This window comes from Rhodamnia argentea, chromosome 9, assembly GCF_020921035.1.
Source record: "Rhodamnia argentea isolate NSW1041297 chromosome 9, ASM2092103v1, whole genome shotgun sequence".
Classification (NCBI taxonomy): Eukaryota; Viridiplantae; Streptophyta; class Magnoliopsida; order Myrtales; family Myrtaceae; genus Rhodamnia; species Rhodamnia argentea.
The window spans coordinates 787,685-808,350 of record NC_063158.1 but is presented as its reverse complement, the minus strand read 5'-3'; the positions used below and the strand labels follow the sequence as shown (position 1 = coordinate 808,350).

The following is a 20,666-nucleotide window of genomic DNA, read 5'->3' as shown; positions in this document are numbered from 1 at the left end:
GGGGGTTGTATTTTTCACTTTGTTTCTTAAGTCTTGGATTGGAACCATGTTCCTGCGGTTTACTATGATCATAGATACTTCTTTCTTTTTGAAAATTAGCTGTGTCAACTTAAAAGGAAATTGTTGTCAGCCGAACCATATATGACCGTCGGCTGCCGACAAACGCCTTGATAAGAAGGTAGATGGTGTCTCAGGAGCGTGGTCTTACCGGTAGATGTCACATGGTCTCTGGCATGTGATGATGCTTGTGGGAGGAAGCCGTCGTGTGTTCTCATTTCTTCTCTCTAAGCTGAGAAGAGAGGAGGCAAACCACGTCGTCTGTTTATTGTCCCCCAAGCTCAAGGATGAGCTTTTGGCTGCATATTGGGGAGTAGTTTCAGTCTTTCGGAAGTTCAAAGGGAGTATCAGTTTCATCTTGGCATAACCGATCTCTTAATCTCTTCATTTTACCAGATGCCAAAAGTCCAGAAAATGGACGGTACTACATGTCATGATCAAATAAATAATTAAAGTTCGGACAAAGAGAAGACCATTAAAGATTGCAAAATTCTAAGAATCCTAGCTATAATCAGTAAGACGACTGCTCAAAAACCAAGATTATTGGGTAATAAGTAAGGAAGAACTATGGTCCTCAATATGTGCTCCAAACTTTGTGAAGCTTTTTTTTTTTTTAAAATCAAAATGAACATTCTTGTAAGTAAAGTTAAGATTATTTGAAAGATCTAAACCCTACAATATCAAAGATTTGATCCGATAGATGCTAAACATTCTTAATTAGAATAATAATATTAAGGGTTACTACTATGAAAAACCTCAAATTAGTATTCCCGTGGCAAATTCTTCCCTAAATAATTTTTTGACCACCAAAAATTTCCAAACCGATAGACATGTAAAAAATTTGTCCTATGTTAATTTTCATTAAATTGGATTAATATCACAAAAAATCCCAAATTAGTATATATATGACAAATGAAGGGTAAAACCCCAAACCGATACACCCGCTACATGTCATCCAAATCAACAATTTGATAGTAAAATTTAACGGAAATTAAATGAGGGTAAATTTGTCACATGTGTACCAGTTTGGAGTTTTTTATGGTCAAAAAATTAATTTGAGGTAAATTAATCACGGATGTACTAGCTTGAGTTTTTTCATGGTATTAACTCTAATATTAATATATAAATGATATAAACTAATTGCCAAACTTCCCACATAATTGTACACAGTAACACTTTTTATACGTGTAATATATACAATTTTCAAAGCTTTTTAGTTTTGTATTTTCGTAATTAATGTTCTTTAAGTCTCTATGTTTTATTTTTGGATAATTACCTGTAGAACTTGAAAATACAAATGCTTACGAGTAGAAAATTTAATTAAGAAAGCACGAAACACAAAAACTTAAAAACAAATTTCTATCTATATAAGGAGGAACAAGAATTAGATTAATATAAATATGCGTATCCAAAGGTAAATTAATATCTTTTGTGACATCTTGAATTTTCCCACACTAGAAAAATTAGAAAATGAAAGGATACCTCTTGATTTGTTCCTTAAGACATTTAGAAACTTCTAGAGCAAGTAAATAGTTATTAATAAAGAAGAAATCTTAAAACTTCTTAAAGAAGTTAATTTTTGGCCTGCCAAGGAAGCTATCTTGTATCTTCTCAAGAAAGTAATTCCGAAGCTTCTCGAGGTAGCTATCCAAGAACTTCACGAGGAAGCTATTTCAAAGCTTCTCGAGGAAGTTATCAAGTAACTTCTCGAGGAAGCTATCGTGTAACTTCTCGAGGAAGCTATTCCGAAGCTTCTCAAAGAAGCTATTCGGTAACTTCTCGAGGAAGTATCTCGAAGTTTCTTGAAGAAACTATTACTTGATTTATTTAAGAAGTTTTCAAGGAATTTTTTAGAAAATAACACGGTAATATTTGTTGAAGTAATATATATAAGTCAATTAAGGACATATAAGTTAACCGCAAGTCGGTTCGCTAACGGATAAAGATTGATGTCGCTTTCTAGTAACTAATGCTAGGGCAAGATTAATGTCACCTTCAATTACAAAGTCAAATGAGTTCACAATGTAGAAATTATATAATCTAGATGTAATAAATGTAGTTCACATTAGAAACTTGGAGAACAAGTTTGAAAAAGTCAAAACTTGGGGAATAAGTTGGAAAAAGTCAAAACTTGAGAAAAAAGTTAAAAAAATAGAAACTTTGGGAATAAGTTGGAAAACCACTATAAATAGGGGAGGGGTCTTCTCAAAGTTCCAACTATCTCCTCTTTCTCTCCCTTTTCTCTCCTTACTGCCGACTCTTTATCTTTCCCACATCTCACACACCTACGCTGTCTCAAGCCATCGCCGCACCGCTCCACACCGCCATCTCTTTCCTCTCTTCTTGTTTTATTCATCGTGGAATAAAATAGTCCAGGTATAAGTAAATGAGATTACTAGATCTAACGCGGTAATGTCTGTTTGTTACTTAAACGAAGTATTACATTAGATTAACATGAATTGTGTGCATTTCGTATGCGACATGAGTGTTATTGCATCAAGCCACGAAGATATTTTCTTGCATTAAAATGATTTGATGCATGCGCTTGTAAAAATGTGTTTATATGGATCATCCGAGGAGCAACGTATGGCCCGGATAGACAATTACTATGGCCCGGATAGGTAATTATGGCCAGGATAGACAATGTTTCCTTAAAGTTTCAAGGGTTCGTGTTGTGAGTATATTGAACAACCGTTCCCGTGAAGGTGATTTTGCGAGATGTTTACCATTTGATGACGTTGAACCCACAAGTAAGCGTTCCGGGGAGACGTCTTACTAATTATAGCCCAGATAGACAAATATTTATGGCCTAGATAGGCATAATAAATTGGCTAGCTAGAAATGGCTCTTTGATGTGAATTGCATGAATTGATGTACTCATGGCATATGAACAAAAGTAGTGTGGTAGATTCCACGCATTTGATGATTCAAAATGAAGATTCGTGCTCATATTTATAATGGATAACATGATAGCTTTGTTGAGTATAAAGTTGACATTCCCGCTTTAGGTCTAGTAATTTCATTTACTAGGCTGCTCGCTCATTCATTTATTTTTCAAGAAATTGATAGAACCACCTTGAGCTCCTCTGTTTGGCAAGTCCACTCATATGCATATTGCCCGAGCGATGTTGTCGATGTGAATTCTCGAAGATGTGGGTGATAGTAACTGAGAGAGGTGGAGTATGAGAACGAGTATTTAATCGCCTTCATATTTTATTTATAAAAAGTAAATGGGAGAATATATGATGACGTAAGATATATTGATGCTTATATAAAATTATGTGTGTTTATATATAAATGTTGTTGTGCCTGCTAGTTCAATACGCTCACCATTAAAAATAAAAGGTTGGCAGAAACTAAGAAAAAAAATGGTTAAGGAAAATTATAAACAGGTTGATAAGGGGAAAGGTCCTCGGGTTGTTACATCTTTTCTCATTGAAATAATTAAAATAGTAAGAACATTAACCTAGTACAATTCTAAAGGGTTTTAACTTTACAATTATAGAGATCATGAGATCGATGAAAGGTATTTAAATGAAACCTGTCGTAATCTTTGTGAAGACCAATAACATAATATATGATAAAAAGATGGTATTTTCTTTAGGGCGGCACTGTTTTCACCCCGTTTTGGCTGAACCACTCCTTTTTTTAATTAACAAACCGAAATACCCTTCTCTTTCTTTCATTTATTGTTTCTTTTTTAATCATGCTAACCAATATAAATGCCTTTATTTCTATTTTCTCTTATATTATCAATTTGACAATAAATTACATCCAATAAAATATCATCTTATGATGCATCATTTTATCACTTTGCCTAGAAAAAGTTGTTAGTTTTAATTCATGGTCTCATTTTTTTAATTACAAAGTTATATAACATGTTAGAAACTTTTAGTTATGAACACATAATTAACTGCCTTTTTTTATTTTTATTTTATGAAAGAGCATGAGGGAAACTTTGTTTCAAAGTTAAAAATTATAACTCAATATAATTATCTAGTAGATTTAGACATTTTGAGTGATTTTTCGTAATATATTTGTAGGTTTATAATGTTAAACACCGTGAATTGTGCTTCTTTTTTAGCTTTTCATATTTTAATCTGAATTATAAGATGGGGTTGAAGATTTATTTACACATTCTGCACTTTCAAACTCGCATAAGATTGTCTAGGGAAAGTTTAAGCATATTTTAAAGTTTTAATCCATTTGTTACGAGATTGCATTTACAATCGATATTAATTACCTTCTCCGTAACATGAGTTGTATAGTAAGAAGTTTCATTTTTTTTCTTTTTTTCATTTATTTATTTATCATTTGTTAATATTTAGATGTGGTCAAAATATAAGTATATTTGACATTTGATCATGCTTTAACAAATTAACATTTTCCATATTTTGATCCTTTTTTATTTTTCATTTTTTTTATCAAGATCGGCTCAGTAATTAAATTGAATTTTGATTTTCGACTTTGAAATATAGTTTCACTCATACTATTTAGACAAAAAGCACTTAATCGTGTGTTTGTAATCTTCCATAAATACAAATTTCTTGTGAATGAAAATATGAGATCGTAAATTAAAATTGATAACATTCTCTAGGAAAAATAATAAGATTTGGTTGATTGATATCTTCATGGGCATACTGGAGCATATATATTGTGAAATTAATGAGAGATGATAGAAATAATGGTAGTTTTGTGGATTAGCGTGATAAAAAGGAAATAATAAATTGAAAAGAGAGAGAGAGGGAGAGAGGGAGAGAGGAGGCTATTTTGGTAGGTTAACTGGATGAAAAGAGTGCGTTAGCCAAAATGGAAGTGGAAATAACCCCACCCTTTTTTTTTTAAATTTAGGATATGTACTGGAATGATAAAAAAAATTAAATCTATGAAATAGTGTAATTATGAAAACTTGCAAATAGTATGGACTAATTTGGTCTTGTTATGCAAAATTAATGGACTAGATTGCACATCTCGCAATAATTTAGATCCATGTAGTGACTTTTTTGAGAAAATTCCAAATAGAGGTCTGAAGTGTTTAATTCGTTTCAAAGAAGAGCCTAACCGAATGGCATTTTCGTCATTTATTTATTGAATTTTTTCTTTTCTTTTCCTTCCCTTTTTCTTTTGATTTCTTTTTCTTTCCCCTCCCATCCCCCGACAATTACTGGCCTCAGGCGAGGGCGAAGGTTGGGCAAAAGGCGAGGGTAGGGAGGAGAGGGCAGAGGGAATAGAAAAAAGAAAAAAAAAGAAAAGGAAAGGAGAAGAGAAAAATAGAAAAGGAAAAAAATATAAAAAAAAGTAAATGATGAAAATGCCATTCAACCCGACTCTTCTTTGAAGCTATTTGAGCACTTCAAGTTCTTATTTGAAATAAAATCCACTTTCGACCATTATTTGGAATCTTCCCAACTTTCTTTCTCGTTAAATCAAATAAGAAGAGCTGCAACGAACGTTAAAGAATACTTCGAACATCACGTCCAATGAATGTTAGCGTTATATTTTTCGCAAGAAAAATATAACGATTCCCGCCGGGTAATTTCTTGTATGTACGTATGGTTTCTCCTTTCTTTTTTTCAATTTGTTTGGAGTTCCGTTTAGGTTCGAAATTCATCTATTGGAGTTGGAGTCGGACAAGTAACCGACCCAGTCATTAGTAGTTTGGTCGGTAGAGCAATTTGATTTCGATTTTAATTCACCATTTTTTTTTTTTTTTTGTGGAGAATACGAAGAGTAAAACATGTTTTTTTTTACCCGACTCGAGCTCCAAAAAAATTTCATGGGACCGACGCGGTCTCAAAGTTTTATCCGAGGAGGCTATAAAAGAGGAGCGCAGCACACGAGCAATCTAGAAGAAAAAGTTAGAGCGAAAAGAAGTCATAAAATTCAGGACGACGACGAAGAAGACGATCGTTGGAAAAGAAGGTGAGATTTCTCTCTCTCTCTCTCTCTCTGGCGGATCATTGTTGCTTCTTCCTTCGGTCTAGGGTTCCTTCCTCTCCGCTTCAATTTGATTCGATCCGGCTTTACTCGCTTGGCGACCACGTCGCGCGATCTGATCCTCTCGATCGCATTCCATTGCTCCGCGCGCCTTCGATTTGCTCGAGCGATGTGAGCACGTCGGGTATCGTAGCCGATTCAAGCAGAAGTTGATCGATTGGTTTCCTTTTTTAGCTTTGTTGTAGGTGGTGGTAGGTGTCGATTATGACGATTCCCGATACGGGTTTCATGATGGACAATGGGGCGAGTTGCTTACCGGTTCCTCCGGATGAAGAGAAGCGCATCGTTGAGGAGTTGACCTGCAAATCGGAGGACAATCTGAAAGAAGGCAACGTTTACTACGTCGTTTCTAATAGGTATTAATGCTTGTTGACGTTGTCGTGCTGTTTTGTTTAGTTCTGGTGCCTTTCATCTCAAATCTTTGTTCTTAGCATGCTTCATATCACGACAATTACAGCAAGTGGTTTGTTACTCGGGCTTTGGTTGTTAATTGTGGCTTTGTACGAGTGTTAGGTGTTTTGCACAAGCGATGCAGCCAAGTTGGTTGTGAAGTGATGGTTTTAATTGGAAGAGTAGATTGCCTGATGCGGAACTTTTTCACGGAACCTTAGGTTTTCTTATTGGGTTTTATTTGCTCACTGTGTACTGTCTGACGGAAGTTGAAGATAGTTGCCTTTTGAAACTGAGACACCCAGTTTTGTCTGAGGCCTTTTGCTGCCTGTCTTCTTGTGGAAGTTCTGTAATCCCAATGGGAAGATGAACATGATCTTGTGGATTGGTTCCCTATTTTGTCAGCAGTTAATTCCTATGTTCTACTTCCATTAAGGTGGTTTGTGGCAGGTTGGATGAGCATGTGTTTCTCCTTCTAACACATGGTTTCCATTGTGCTGTTCTAGCAGTTGCATCATCATGCAAAGTTGTGCCATTGATAGTGTGGATGTGGACTTGCCTTTTATATGCGGATGATCCATGATTTTTTTTTTCTTATTTTCCTTTTGTAGGTGGTATAGTAGTTGGCAGAAGTATGTTGGACAAAATAATGACCAGTACTTGGCAGATGAGCCTTCTTTGGATTCTCAGAGATTGAAAGTGGTTTCATCAGAGATGGCTGAGAGACCTGGGCCTATTGATAATTCTGACATAATTTCTGATGAGCATTGTGAGGGTGATCATTTAGAGCTTCGTAGAATGCTGGAAGAGGGGAGGGATTATGTTTTGGTTCCTCAACAAGTTTGGGGAAAGCTCTTTGGTTGGTAATGACCTTGTCATCTAAACAATTTTGTGCATGATATAGGTTCCATTTGCTACATCATGATATGTAATTTTGTACTTTGAATGTTATTGGATATCTCATGACATAAGGGGGAGAATATGTAGAAATATTGATGGAGAGTACATGATCTTAGATTACTACTGAAAATTGATGAAATTTCTATTCATTCCCATAAATTGTTTGTGGTAAACCTTCTGTTAAGGGATCTAATGGCATTCTTCTCTTTGGATGTATGCATGTCATTAACTTCGTCCTCTGAGTGGATCAGTTAAAGAATGAATTTTGGATGTATAGAGTGAAGTATAAGCATCTCTGAACTTAGATTACTAATGAGAATTGATGGAATTTATATTCATTCCCATAAATTGTTTGTGCTAAACCTTATGTTAAGGGATCTAATGGCATTCTTCTCTTTGGACGTATACATGTCATTAACTTCGTCCTCTGAGTGGATCAGTTAAAGAATGAATTTTGGATGTATAGAGTGAAGTAAAGTGTCTCTGAAGACACACATGATCTGTTCACTAGAGTGTAGTGGTGTCCTAATATAATTATCTTGAATAAGCCTTTTTGTAAGAATAGGAAAGTCTCTTTTGGATTGGTAGATTTAGTTTCACGGACTTTATCTGCTTTGTCGAGCAATTCTCTCCTTGTCTGTCTGTAAATAAAGCTTTTGTATCTTAAGAAGAAAATGATAAAAAATGACACCTTTCGCTGTCTCATATGAACCTGAGAAGGCATGAGTACACCAACCAGTTCACTTAAAATATAGTTTCAATAGGCTGCCACTAATTGGTCCTCCCTAGACCTCCAATATGTGTTCTGCTGTTAAAATTTAGTTGCCCTCTAGGTGGATCTTGTGTTAGGATTTAATCCTTTACCTCTCAACGAGAGATTCGAGGAAGAATATACATTCTCGTGATTTGTATCCAAGGATCAATTAAAAATTGAAAATTTGGATCATTTAATTGCGAAACATAATTTTTTTTGTTGGATTAATACTTCCAATTTAATAAAGTATTAGTAAAGGATCCATGGATAAAGATAGAAAATCGTATTTCTAATTGTAATTAAATCTTCCATTTTTTCTTTTCGATAGAAAAGATTGAAGCAAAATAGCTATAAATTAATAAAATTAAAGGATGATTTATCTTCCTTGTCTTGGCACCGATTTACAACCTTGCAAAGTTTAAGTCTATTATACACCATTTTGCCCCTTTTCCGTTTTGTCCTAACATGCATTTAATTTAACATGGCTATAGCATGCTGAAATCAAGGATCTCTCTTTTTCCTATCTCTATTTTAATGACACGAAACTAAATATCTCATTTTCTGTCGAATTATTGTTCCAAGTACGCCCTGAACTTGCTGCAAATAAACGAATTCTTGTTCTATGTCTGTGAGCTCTGAATCCTAATCTAATTGTCTGATTTCTTTTTTCCTCTTTCCCTAGCTTATTCACAACAACATGGATGTGTAGAATGCATAAAACAGCAATTGCAATGGCTTTTGCTATCATTAATCTCCCGAACATGCTTTGTTGTTGTCATAGGTGTTTCACCTTGAAACGAGTATTGGTACTAGGTATCTAAAAGTAGAAAACAGAAACAAGCAACAAATAGATATGAGCAACAAAATAGTGGGTTTCTACTATTTGATTGATTTCCATTTGTGGATTTTCTATTTAATGTGATGGTTCTGTTAGTGATCCCTGTTCGATGATCATCATTGTTTGAAAGCATCTGCGGCTCTTTCTAGCTTTATACTCAGTCCTTGTACTCCTCACTTGTACATGCTTGCCTCAAAGAATACATTCTTAGATCTTGTTCCCCAAAATGTTTCAGGGGCATGGTTACTTTTTAAATCGTTGTTGTGGTGGATGTGCTCATTGTAAGGATATGTTCAACTGTTAAACACCACCTGCAACTTCTCACTTTTTTCTCTTCCATCTTATAGGTATAAAGGAGGGCCTGCTTTACCTAGAAAGATGATTTCGCAAGGTTATCATAACAAGAGTTATAGTGTGGAGGTTTATTTGCTTTGTCTAAAGTTGATTGATTCGAGAGATAACAGCCAATCAATTATAAGAATAAGCAGAAAGGTATTCCTTAACATATGTGTTTGGTCTGAGATCTTATTTGCTTAGGAAAGTTATTTTTCCCATTCATTCTGACCTTCCTTAAGAATGAAAATTAGTTTAGACATGCAGGGTCTAATTGGTTTTCTGGGTTTCAGGCTTCTACACATGACCTATATGGGAAGGTATGCATACTCAGAAAAGTGGAAATGGCAAAGGTATATAGTTGCTCTCTCTCTCTCTCTCTCTCTCTCATGCAAGCGCACACGTACAGTTTTATATGTTTGTATCTCAAGCACCTCAATATCTGTCTTTTGCCGTCCTACTATTTGTTAATTATGTCTCTGCATGCTCTTTGATATTTACCTAATTAAAGGTTGTCTTTTAATTGTTGTTTCCAAAATTTCTTGTTTTACGTGAAATGGCAGGTTAATATTTGGGACTACTTTGATAAGCAGAAGACTGCATTGTTAGACCGCTCGAACAAGACCCTGGAGGAAGAAAATTTGCAGATGGACCAAGATGTGAGTACTTAGGCAATTTGGCTTTGTCTTGTTGATATCGATGCTTATTTTAATTCTATAGTCAAGAATGGTGTTATATGGACTTATTGGCTATAACAACTGTTATTTCTTTGATCTGTCATGGTTAATTTGTATCCAGAGTGACCTTAATGTGGTTTCTGAAATTGATTTGGAATAGCTGTTTTGATGCTGTAGGCACTCATACTCAATGTTGCACTATCAGTGTCTTACACATTACCTTAGTATATGAATCTTGACTTGGCAGTAGAATAATCGCATAAGGTAATTAATATGCTGTCAAGATAGCAAGCAAGCTTGCTTGGTAGCGCAACTTCTGTGACAGTCAATCGCGTTTTCCCTTGCTATTCTAAGTTTATAGGGTTGATTTGCTTAATTCTGTTTGTACTTGAGGAGACACTGGAACTTGTTAGAAACGGAGGTCATATTCCTACAAGATGTGGTCCCAAAGAAATGCGCAGCTGGAACTTTAAGTTAAATGTGAAACAGTGAATCTGATCTATATTTTTTTTTAATCTTCACCATTGTGCAACTAGTTATATGTTTTTGCGATATGTTATTACAGTGTAAACATTTGAGCCAACTAATTAAAGATTGTAATTTCATTTTTAGCAGAACATGTCTCCTTCCTTAATATTTGCGAGATAATTAACTTTGGTATTCATATTTGAAATCTCGAGATTTGAGATTTGTCACTTTGGACTCGTATCTTCAATGGTCTATGGGTTTCATATTATCAGGTGAAATATTTGAGGATACAACCTAAAAGAGAATTTGCATTTTGTACCCTTTGCAGTTTCCTGCTGATGATGAAGTAACTATTCGTAAAATTTGTGTGCTCTTATAGGCAGGTGAATTGCAGGGGTTTTCCCTGTTCATTCTGTTTTAAATTTATGGGTATTTGGCAATTATGTTCCTATTTTGCTTTTGCAGATTCTCCTAGAGGTGCAAGTTGGAGTTTCTCAATCTCGAAATGGCATGGATTCAACCCGAAATGATTTGGCATTGGTAGTGCTTGAGCCTTCTAGGTCATCTATGACCATCGCAGGGGGGCCAACCATGTCGAATGGTCATTCATCAGGGTATAATTTTTATCAGAGAAGTGGATTGAGTTCATCAAGCTCTAATACAGAGGATGGGTATGATGTACTGAATTCTGCCAATAAAGGAGAAAGGGGAGGTTTAGCAGGTTTGCAGAATCTAGGAAACACATGCTTCATGAACAGTGCCATCCAATGTTTGGTCCATACTACCCCTATTGTTGAGTATTTCCTGCAAGACTACACTGAGGATATGAACATGGAAAATCCATTGGGAATGCGCGTGGGTCTCCGTCCTTATTTTATCTGCATGTTTTCCATGGTTGTCTCAGAATGTTCTATCCTATTATACCAAAACTGACATAAGTCATCTTTGCAGGGTGAGCTTGCCCTTGCATTTGGTGAGTTGTTACGAAAATTGTGGTCATCAGGGAGGACTACAATTGCCCCACGTGCTTTCAAGGGAAAACTTGCTAGATTTGCTCCTCAATTTAGTGGTTACAACCAGCATGATTCTCAGGTAACTAATGTTTGGGGCGCTCATGAAAACACTTCTCCATGAGAAATCAACTTCTGATCAGAAGTTGATTTCTCTACTTCTCCTCGAAAGTAGAAGTTGATTTTTTTTACTTATGCTCTAGATTGACCTCCGATCAGAAAAATTCGTTTGATAACCATTGAAAATTTCTACTTTTGAAACATATTAACAAAATCTTCGGCTGCGGGGGTCGGCGGGGTGGGCGGCGGCGGTGGCGGCAGTTGGCGGCGATCGGCGGCGGTGTTTGGCGGCAGCTGTGGTCGGTGGCCGCCAGTCATAGCAACGGTGGTTGGCGGAGGTGACGGCGGTGGTCGCGGTGGTGGGCGGCGGCGGCAGTCGGCAACGGTGGGCCGCGGCGACTGTGGTCGGCGGCCGGCGGTCACAGCAACGGTGGTCGACGGAGGCGGGTGTGGTTGAAGAAGTCATTCGGGAGCCGAGAAGTCAAGATTTTTTACTTCTCAAAATTGGCCAAAAATCCTTTCAGAAAGTGAAAAATCTTGCCATAAGTGAAAAATCCTATCAGAAGTCAATTTTTTTACCAAACAGATTTCTACTTTGATCATGTTTTTATCAAACACATTTCTCCGCGAGATGGACTTCCGGCAAAGAAATGGAATTTCTGAAGTGTTACCATGCGTGCCCTTAATGTACTTCCGATTACCCCTCTCTCTCATGCCTTTTGCTATTATTAAATTTTTATAATATTTTTGCTCCATAGGAACTTCTTGCATTCTTATTGGATGGGCTACATGAGGACTTGAATCGTGTGAAGAAAAAGCCTTATATTGAGGCAAAGGATTCGGATGGCCGCCCAGACCAAGAAGTTGCTGATGAATCGTGGAAGTATCATATGGCCAGGAACGATTCAATAATTGTTGATGTTTGCCAGGTAAAGAGTGTTGCATAGGTGCATTTGTTTTCTTTCTCTGATGAATGTCTAACATAGTAATTTAGTGCTGGTATAGGTTATTCTGTGGTTCTGTAGGTCTACGATACGTGGCATTCGAATGGTTGAGTTCAGTGTCTTAAGGCATGTTGATCGCAAAATTGATGGCATTACATGATGGCACTTGTTATTAGTAGCTTTGTTGATTGCCCAAAATAGGAGTAATTCTTGTGTTCTCAAACTAGGGAGTTTATCGGGTAATTAAGGTAACAGTTGAGGGCATTTCTACGATTTTTGAACAGTTGTGTGTTTTTGACTTTGTTTCTTGCCACTCTACCAGGACTGGTAGTTACTAGATCTGTGCCCAAGAATGGTAGTTTATCTCTACAACTTGCGTCCACTGAAATCTATAGGAATTTCCATGCATCACAGTCTCCACTTTCGTGAATTAAAATGCACCTGATGTTCAATTTATTTATCTTTCTTGTTGACCTCTTCAAAGCTAGATTGAAACTTCATCATTCCTGTACCCTCTGTTGCTTGCTTCTTGAGTACATTGACTTAATACCCATGTATTTGTGGATTTGTTATTAATTTGAGGAATGGCCTTAAATTTTCTTTCGGAGCATATCTTGGTCATTTCGCTTTTATTTTTGCTCACTGTGTATTTGTGTGGTGAAATTGTCAGGGTCAATATAAATCAACGTTGGTTTGCCCTGTATGTGGCAAGATCTCAATAACGTTTGACCCCTTTATGTACCTAACACTGCCACTACCTTCAAGTGTTACCCGGACAATGACAGTGACTATGTTTTTTGGTGATGGAAGTGCTCTGCCAATGCCATATACTGTTACCATGCCTAAACATGGTTGTTGTAAAGATCTTACCCAGAGATTGGGGGCTGCATGCTGCCTTAGGGCTGATGAATGTCTTCTGCTTGCTGAGGTAAACTGATCCTCTTTTGGTGCGGCCTCATTCATCTATAAGGAGTCTCTGTTTATTTATGGGCGTGTTGTGGGTGAATTTGTGTATCCATGGATCTGTGCATGTGTTTTTAATTTTTTTTCTGGGCATAATTCTTCAGTTTTGTTCATTGGTTAAGGTGTTGCATTTTCAATTTCAGGTCTATGAACACAGGATTTACCGATATTTGGACCACTCTTCAGATTTATCATCAATTAAGGATGAGGATTACATTGTGGCATATAGACTCCCTAAAGTAGCGGCAGGGAGAACAAAAGTAGAAATTACTCATCGCTGGCTGGAAAGGTGAGGCACATTGGTGCTGTGGAAGATTACATCCTAGTGAAATCTGCAATTATGTCTGTATGACAGTTGAGAGTGGCAACTTGCATTGTTGATGTGATTGGTGGTCCTCAAACTTAAATTTATGTGCTATGTGACCCTTAAAAATTGGTAACTTGTTCTAAATTGGTCAGTTACATTTCTTTTGGAAACCACTGGACCTACTTCCTATGCCGCGTGAACATTCTATTGCATGTATGTTTCTGCATCTCAAACAATGAAATTAATGGAGACTAGGAAAAACTGGCATGTTTGAAGACTGCATCGCAATCAAATTTGAGTGTCATGCCAGAGAAAGAAAAAAGAAAAGCAGAGCAATTTGAGGGGACAAATCTAGACTTAATTTATTCTCTTCTGATCGTTTTTCATGCCCTGTTTTCTGTTTGTGCTTGGGGGCATCAAAATACCCGTTCAAATCAGGTTTAGGTGCATTAGCCAGCGCGGATTTGAGCAGTATGCTGTCAACCTTTTGATGTCGTATCATTGACGATGTTTTCTGGCTCTATGGAGTTGCTTTTTGTTCCCAATGACGTATAGTCTTAATGCTAAAGTCTATAATGTAGTAGTTTTAGGTGATACTTTTAATCCTCTTAGAGGATTTTCTTTCATGATTGTATCCTTAAATTTGCTGAATCAGATTTAGTGCCGCCGCATGTGGTGAGTTCTCTGCCTCTTGGCGTTTTGCATGTTTTCCAGTCAGCGCTATCCGTATGGTATATTAATTTCTTTTTGTTTTTTATTAAATTGCTAATTGCTGGCGGATTCTTTCCATAGGGTTGTGCCAGACACACTCAAGAGCCATGAGAGTAAGTTATCTGGAACACCTCTGGTTATGTATTTAGCAAAGGACTCGTTGTGCGGAGAGGATATACTTGGAGCTCTTGGCAAAGTGTTGTCACCTTTGAGAAGAGTATATCCTCCTTCTAAAAGTAGTTCTGAAAAGGAAAGTAGCTTTGTTTCCAAAGATAGAGAGGAATCGTCTAGTAGCAGCAATGGCCAGTCTGGGCCAGGGAACGACGAAATGGAAGAGGATGATTCATCAAGCGAGCTACCATCTTTCCAGATTTCTTTGGTCGATGATAGAGGTGCAAACCACAAACCCATACGTAGGGATACTGTAATATCTGGTCAAACTGTGAAGATTATGCTGGATTGGACTCAGAGGGAGCTTGAACTATATGATGCAAGCTACCTTACGGATCTACCTGAGGTTCACAAGAGCGGGTTCACAGTAAAGAAGACCCGGCAGGAAGCTATTTCTCTCTTTTCATGCTTAGATGCATTCTTGAAGGAAGAACCGCTTGGCCCTGATGACATGTGGTATGTATCTGGAACTTAGTGAAGTTTTGACAATGTATTTACTGTTCTACATTGCCAGCTAGTCTCCTGTGAAGGTCTAGCCTAATGTGGCATCTTGAAAATTGTCTGTGTAGGTACTGCCCTGGTTGCAAAGAACATAGACAAGCTACTAAGAAGCTAGATTTGTGGAAGTTGCCAGACATTCTCGTGGTTCACTTGAAAAGATTCTCGTACAGCAGATACCTGAAAAATAAACTCGACACGTTTGTGAATTTTCCCATTCACAATCTTGATTTAACCAAATACGTGAAAAGCAATGATGGGCAATCACACGTGTACGGACTCTATGCAGTCAGCAACCATTACGGTGGATTAGGTGGTGGGCACTACACTGCATATGCCAAGGTAAGCTATGTACTTAGAAGTTTTACATGTCATGCATTTTGACCCGATAGAATCAGACAGCTCTTTTATTCTATTCATCATACAAATTCTGCCATTTGGTATGGTACAGAGTTATTCTGTTTTCCTAATTAATAATGCTTAAATATATCCTTTTAACTTAAAAAATGTGTCTGCTTTGGAAATGCACCAAAGTCGTTTCCATCGTGCCACCCAGTTCGCATCATTCCCTCAATCTTGAAATGCACCAAAGTCGTTTCCATCGTGCCACCCAGTTCGCATCATTCCCTCAATCTTGAAAGGCTATCCGATTTTCTTTCTTCATTACCACGTTGATCATGTCTCTTTTCAAGTGGAACTAGACGTACTGATATTGTTGGTCAAATTGCACAGCTGATCGATGAGAACAGATGGTACCACTTCGACGATAGCCACGTTTCTCCAGTTAGTGAAGCTGATGTAAGGACTTCAGCTGCTTATTTGTTGTTCTACCAGAGAGTAAAGACAGACTCGGGAGTCAGAGTGGGAGAGACATCGCGCAGTCATATGCGCTCTTGAATGCTGATTTACAGCAACTTTGTTGTTTGTTGTTGCATGGTTCCGAGGATTCACTAGTTCCATTGACAAGCTGGTTTCCTCCTAGCATTCTGCGCTCGGCTCAGCTGCAAGCACCTGGGCTGGAAGGAGGACCTTGAAAGAAGCAGGTCTAGGAATTTATTTTTTTTGGGAGATGAGAAAAGGTGGAGCAATGGAGACGGACAGAGTCTTGCAGATTCAGAGATGTTGCGAAACTTGGTCGATAGTAGCCGGTGGCAGCAGGGCATTTTTTGGATGTATCTTCGCGAGTATTCATAATTATTTTGAGGAGGGATATCAGCTCATGGTCTTACGAGGTTCATTTCGTTGTGCTGATGGGTTATGCCTGTATTTATGGGCATTGTCCTGGCCATCTTCTTTAGACTTACTGTCCAAATTGTGCGGCAAATTGTAATTGCTATCTACATCTCCCATCTCTATATAACCTTCCGTAATAGTGGTTCGATTCGGTGTCCTACTCCGATTCATATAATAGTACGATCCAGACGATTCGTATAATGGTAGTTCAATCCGAAAGTAGTCATTATATATCGCACGAAATAATTCAAGGGCAAAACTCCCAAGGCTGCTGTGGTTGTGAATGCATGAACACATTGAAGAACTGGAAGCTATCTTTACTGAATTTATCGACAATATTCTTTCCAAACATGTGAACATCGTTCGTTGGATAGTTGACTCTTGGAAAGATTACCCATTCAAACGGCCGTAGTGGCATAAATCTCAGGATGATAATTAGGGTTCGATACGGACATCAATGGCGTGACAGAAGTCAATGGAGCCAAGTAATGCAATGACACACGTCAAAAGTAAAACTTTTGGAAACTGAGAGTAATTCTGATAAATAGATAAAAACTGGGAGTAACTGATTTCGGAGAAGGTATCCAATGTGACTTTCTTCACTGCCGTCAATTCTTTTTTTGTTTTTTTATAAAGATAACTGAAATTTCCCAACCGTGTTAATAAGGCAAATAGAGTAATGTTAAAATCACCGAAAGCATCTCTGATTTGGTCTGGCTTTCGTTGCATGTGCAAGGATCTCTGTCGTTCGACTCTTTTCTCCTTAAAAGTCGCCCCGACCCGAATCGCTTTCACTTCATTGATGATTTGTGGGTTAATGAGAAATTGCCCTCAAACATTGGAAAGATTTTCAAATTATTGGCCTCGGAAAGCTGACTTTCTTTTGCCTCTCACGCCCCTCCAAACCGGGAACTGTTTCGGCTAATAGACATGACAAGCGCAGCTCCAATGCTTTTGATGATCAATGACAATCTCACTAATGATTTGTTCCGTCGCTAATGATTCCCTATTATATAAGACGAGCCCATATTCCGATTGCCTCCCCATCAATTATTACAATTTGACGACTGGTCAGCGGGTACAAATCATAAAATATCTGAAGACAGCTAGGTCTGGATAATTTCGTAATCAACGACGCTGCAAATATGTTCATCTAGCTGGATGTAATGTTTGCATATGTGCCTCCTCCTCCATTACCATAATGGACTTCATCAGCTCCATTTTTTTTTTTTTTCTGTTTTCCTAATGTTTGACACCACCGTGACCCACGACCGGACATCTTTTGTGGGTAATGAACCATATCTGCGGGACCCACATTCTCATTGTGGCAAATGAATGCCACGTTTGGAAAACACGCGTTCTCGTTTACAATATCATATGATCTTTGAATTTTGACGCAATGTGCAATGTGATCTCCGAATTTTTTAATTTGTTTAATGTGGTTCTCGAACTATAACTCAATGTGCAAAGTAATTCCTAAAATTTAAATTTATTTAATGTAGTCTACACTTTTGATACATGTTATATGATATTGTGAATAAGAACTATGGGAAAAAGTACCAAAAAAATCCTAATGTATTCACATTGATATCAATTCAGTTCTAAATATTTTAATTAGATCAATTTAGTTCTAAATTTTTTTACATTAGTATGAATTGAGTCTATCCAACCAATTTAGGATAGAAATTGTTCACGTGGACATTTTTTTTTAATTTTTTTTCTTTTTTTCGGTCTTTTTTTTTTCCCACTAAGCTCCAGCGAGCTCGCCAACCATTGGGTGAAGTGCAAGCAGCTGAGGGTGAAGCCATGGCTGCCTTCACCCATATCGGTGAGGTTGGCCTTGCCTTGACCATTGCCCGGCAGCCATGGGCAAGGGAGGGGCCATGGCGAGGTTGCCTTTGCCCAGTGTTCGGCAAGCTTTGAAGACCCTCAACCAATGGTTGGCAAGATTGCTGGAGCTCAATGAAAAAAAAAAAAAAAGAAGGAAAAGAGAAGGAAAAAAAACGAAAAGAAAAAAATTAATAAAAAGATTGTTAAAAATGTCTACGTTAGTATCAATCGAGCTATTTAGGACAGTTGGCGTTCACATCATTTTCGATCTAAATTGGCTGAATAGACCGAATTGGTATCAATGTGAAAAGTTTAGGACTAAATTACTAAAATATTTAAAATTGAATAAGTACAAATGCAATAAGTTTAGGATTTTTATGATACTTTTTCGGAGAAACATGTGTTCTCATTTATAATAGTGAAAAAGACATAAATAGTCGCTAAATTTTTGCCCATTATGCAGTGTGGCTTCTAAACTTTTTAATTTGATTGATGTTGCCCATGAATTTTAATCGGGTGTGCAATGCCGTTGCTAAATTTAAAATTTATTTAATGTAATCCCTAAGATTTCGGTATATGCTAAATACAGTCCCCGAACGACACGAATATGTTTGAGCTCGTCATTCTATTAATTCAAGTAAGCAAAATATTCTGATTTCGCTTCCAATTCGACACGTTTAGATGGTGAACAAAAAGAATTACATGCAGATTGTTCACGTAAGATATTCAATTCAAATTAAAAATATAACAATATGCAGTACCGAATGACATGGATAATCTACTTTTTAAATCCGGTGAAGCTAGTCATAAATTTTCATTTGGAATGTTCTGCGTGACATTTCTCAATCGGACCCAAATGAGGAAGTGCGACCCGACCACGTGAGGTATGTCGAGAAAAAGATGGCTTGATGGGTCCCACGGGTGTTATTGAACATTTGAACCTATCAAATGATCGTCAATCGTGGCGATTGCATCACCTCTATCTTCGTTTTTTGTTTATTGTTCTCTTTTTTTTTTTTTTTCCTTTCTTGGATTTCTGCCACATCCTTAAATTATGACAGTGAGATGTCGATGACGCCATTGATGGCCCTCCTTTGGATTCTTCGGTTGGGTTTCTCGGTGCTAAAAAATGGCGGTCCTTCCCCAAATTACTCCTTTACCATGTCTCCCATAAATCAATTGGTCGAATCAATTTCCCTATCTTTAAGATCAATTATTTGTATTTTTAGTAAGGAAAATGCTGAGCCGACCGTCCCCCACAGAGGATAGTGGGACGATCAGCTCTCAGCCGCGAACGTATTATGCAAAATACAAACACGCGTTTGTGACTTAAACAAATTTGTGGCTGAAAGTTAACCATCTCATCGTTAGTATGCGGAGGACGGTCATCTTAGCAGGAAAATTTATAGACGGTGCTATATCCAAAAAATGATATGATAGGGTGGAAGTATGTATTCTAACAAATTGATCATGTTCAAATATATCGCAAGAGTTTAGTACTTCATATTTTGAATCTAAGGTGAAACTGAAATGGGGTTTTACCTGGAATGCACTCGCAGGAGTGTCAATTGACAAAAACCCATTTAAAGTGATAGTTTGAAGGGTGATTGTGGTCAAAAAGCAACGATTTGAAACCCACCGAAATTCCCTTTTCCGTTTCCAATCTTTCATGTAAAGTAGCAGTTCTCAAAAGAGCAGACGCATCCAAACAAGGATTGTAAAAACAGTATTTTCTTGCGCTTCGAACTAGAACATGGCTTTTGAAACACCCATATCCCCCCCACCCCCCACCCCAAAAAAAAAAAAAGAATTAGAGCATGGCCGACAAATCTTGTGATCAAAATGTAATCACATCGTGTCATGGCGATTTCAAATTAAGTCTAATCTGAATGCAGTATTCTTATTAATCCTGACACAAGAAATTTTGTTAAATGTGTTAATCTTTGACCAAAAAGGAAATGTGTTAATCTAGACACAGACCGCTTTGAGATACTAGCATAGTCACACAAGCAATTCGTTTTTCTGGAACTTATATTCGTCTTTGAAATTAACTTCTTAGTCTAATTGTCCATATGGGAAAAATTGTCAAAAAAGTCCTAGACCTTTCACACTTTTGATAATTCAGTCCTAAACCTTTTCACTTTGTGTCCATTCAGTCCAATTAGCTGAAAATCGCCGACATGAATGCCGGTCATCTTACGTGACAGGGCCGGCGATAGTTTTTAATATTTTAAAAAATCAATTATTTTTTTTTTTTTGGTTTGTCGGCTTTAAAGCCGGAAACCTCACCGGATTAGGGCCGGCAGGAGTTGCTAGTGTTAGTAGTCCGCCCTAGGAGCTAATCAAAGTTGATACTCTAATATTAGTTGTGGATTAGGTCGTGTCGAAAAACAATATTCACTATACTTAGGTAGTCATAATGTGTTGCTAGAGACCGTTTATGACTTGTGGGCCCAAAAGAGTTTTGAGCACACTGCTAACGTTTAGTGAACCTACATGGTTGCACACAAAAGCGAACCGAGTTC

General features: G+C 37.4%; 1 protein-coding gene across 3 annotated transcripts; it reads left to right on the top strand.

Annotated features, from left to right (window-relative positions):
* Positions 1 to 5,849: 5,849 nt before the first annotated feature.
* LOC115740839 (ubiquitin carboxyl-terminal hydrolase 9-like) lies at positions 5,850 to 16,475 on the top strand. Of its 3 annotated transcripts, none has more exons than XM_048285819.1 (14): positions 5,850 to 5,979; positions 6,240 to 6,410; positions 7,056 to 7,307; positions 9,284 to 9,428; positions 9,563 to 9,622; positions 9,833 to 9,928; positions 10,880 to 11,269; positions 11,366 to 11,506; positions 12,243 to 12,413; positions 13,099 to 13,356; positions 13,535 to 13,680; positions 14,491 to 15,036; positions 15,150 to 15,420; positions 15,811 to 16,475. In XM_048285819.1, exons 2-14 carry the CDS (start codon positions 6,259 to 6,261, stop codon positions 15,973 to 15,975), a joined length of 2,793 nt encoding a protein of 930 aa, XP_048141776.1. In that variant the 5' UTR covers positions 5,850 to 5,979; positions 6,240 to 6,258; the 3' UTR covers positions 15,976 to 16,475. The 3 variants fall into 3 exon arrangements, with proteins under 3 accessions (XP_048141776.1, XP_048141775.1, XP_030530314.1); XM_048285818.1 differs by having other exon boundaries at positions 5,956 to 5,981; positions 6,221 to 6,410; XM_030674454.2 differs by lacking the exon at positions 5,850 to 5,979 and having other exon boundaries at positions 5,993 to 6,410.
* The last annotated feature ends 4,191 nt before the right edge of the window (positions 16,476 to 20,666 follow it).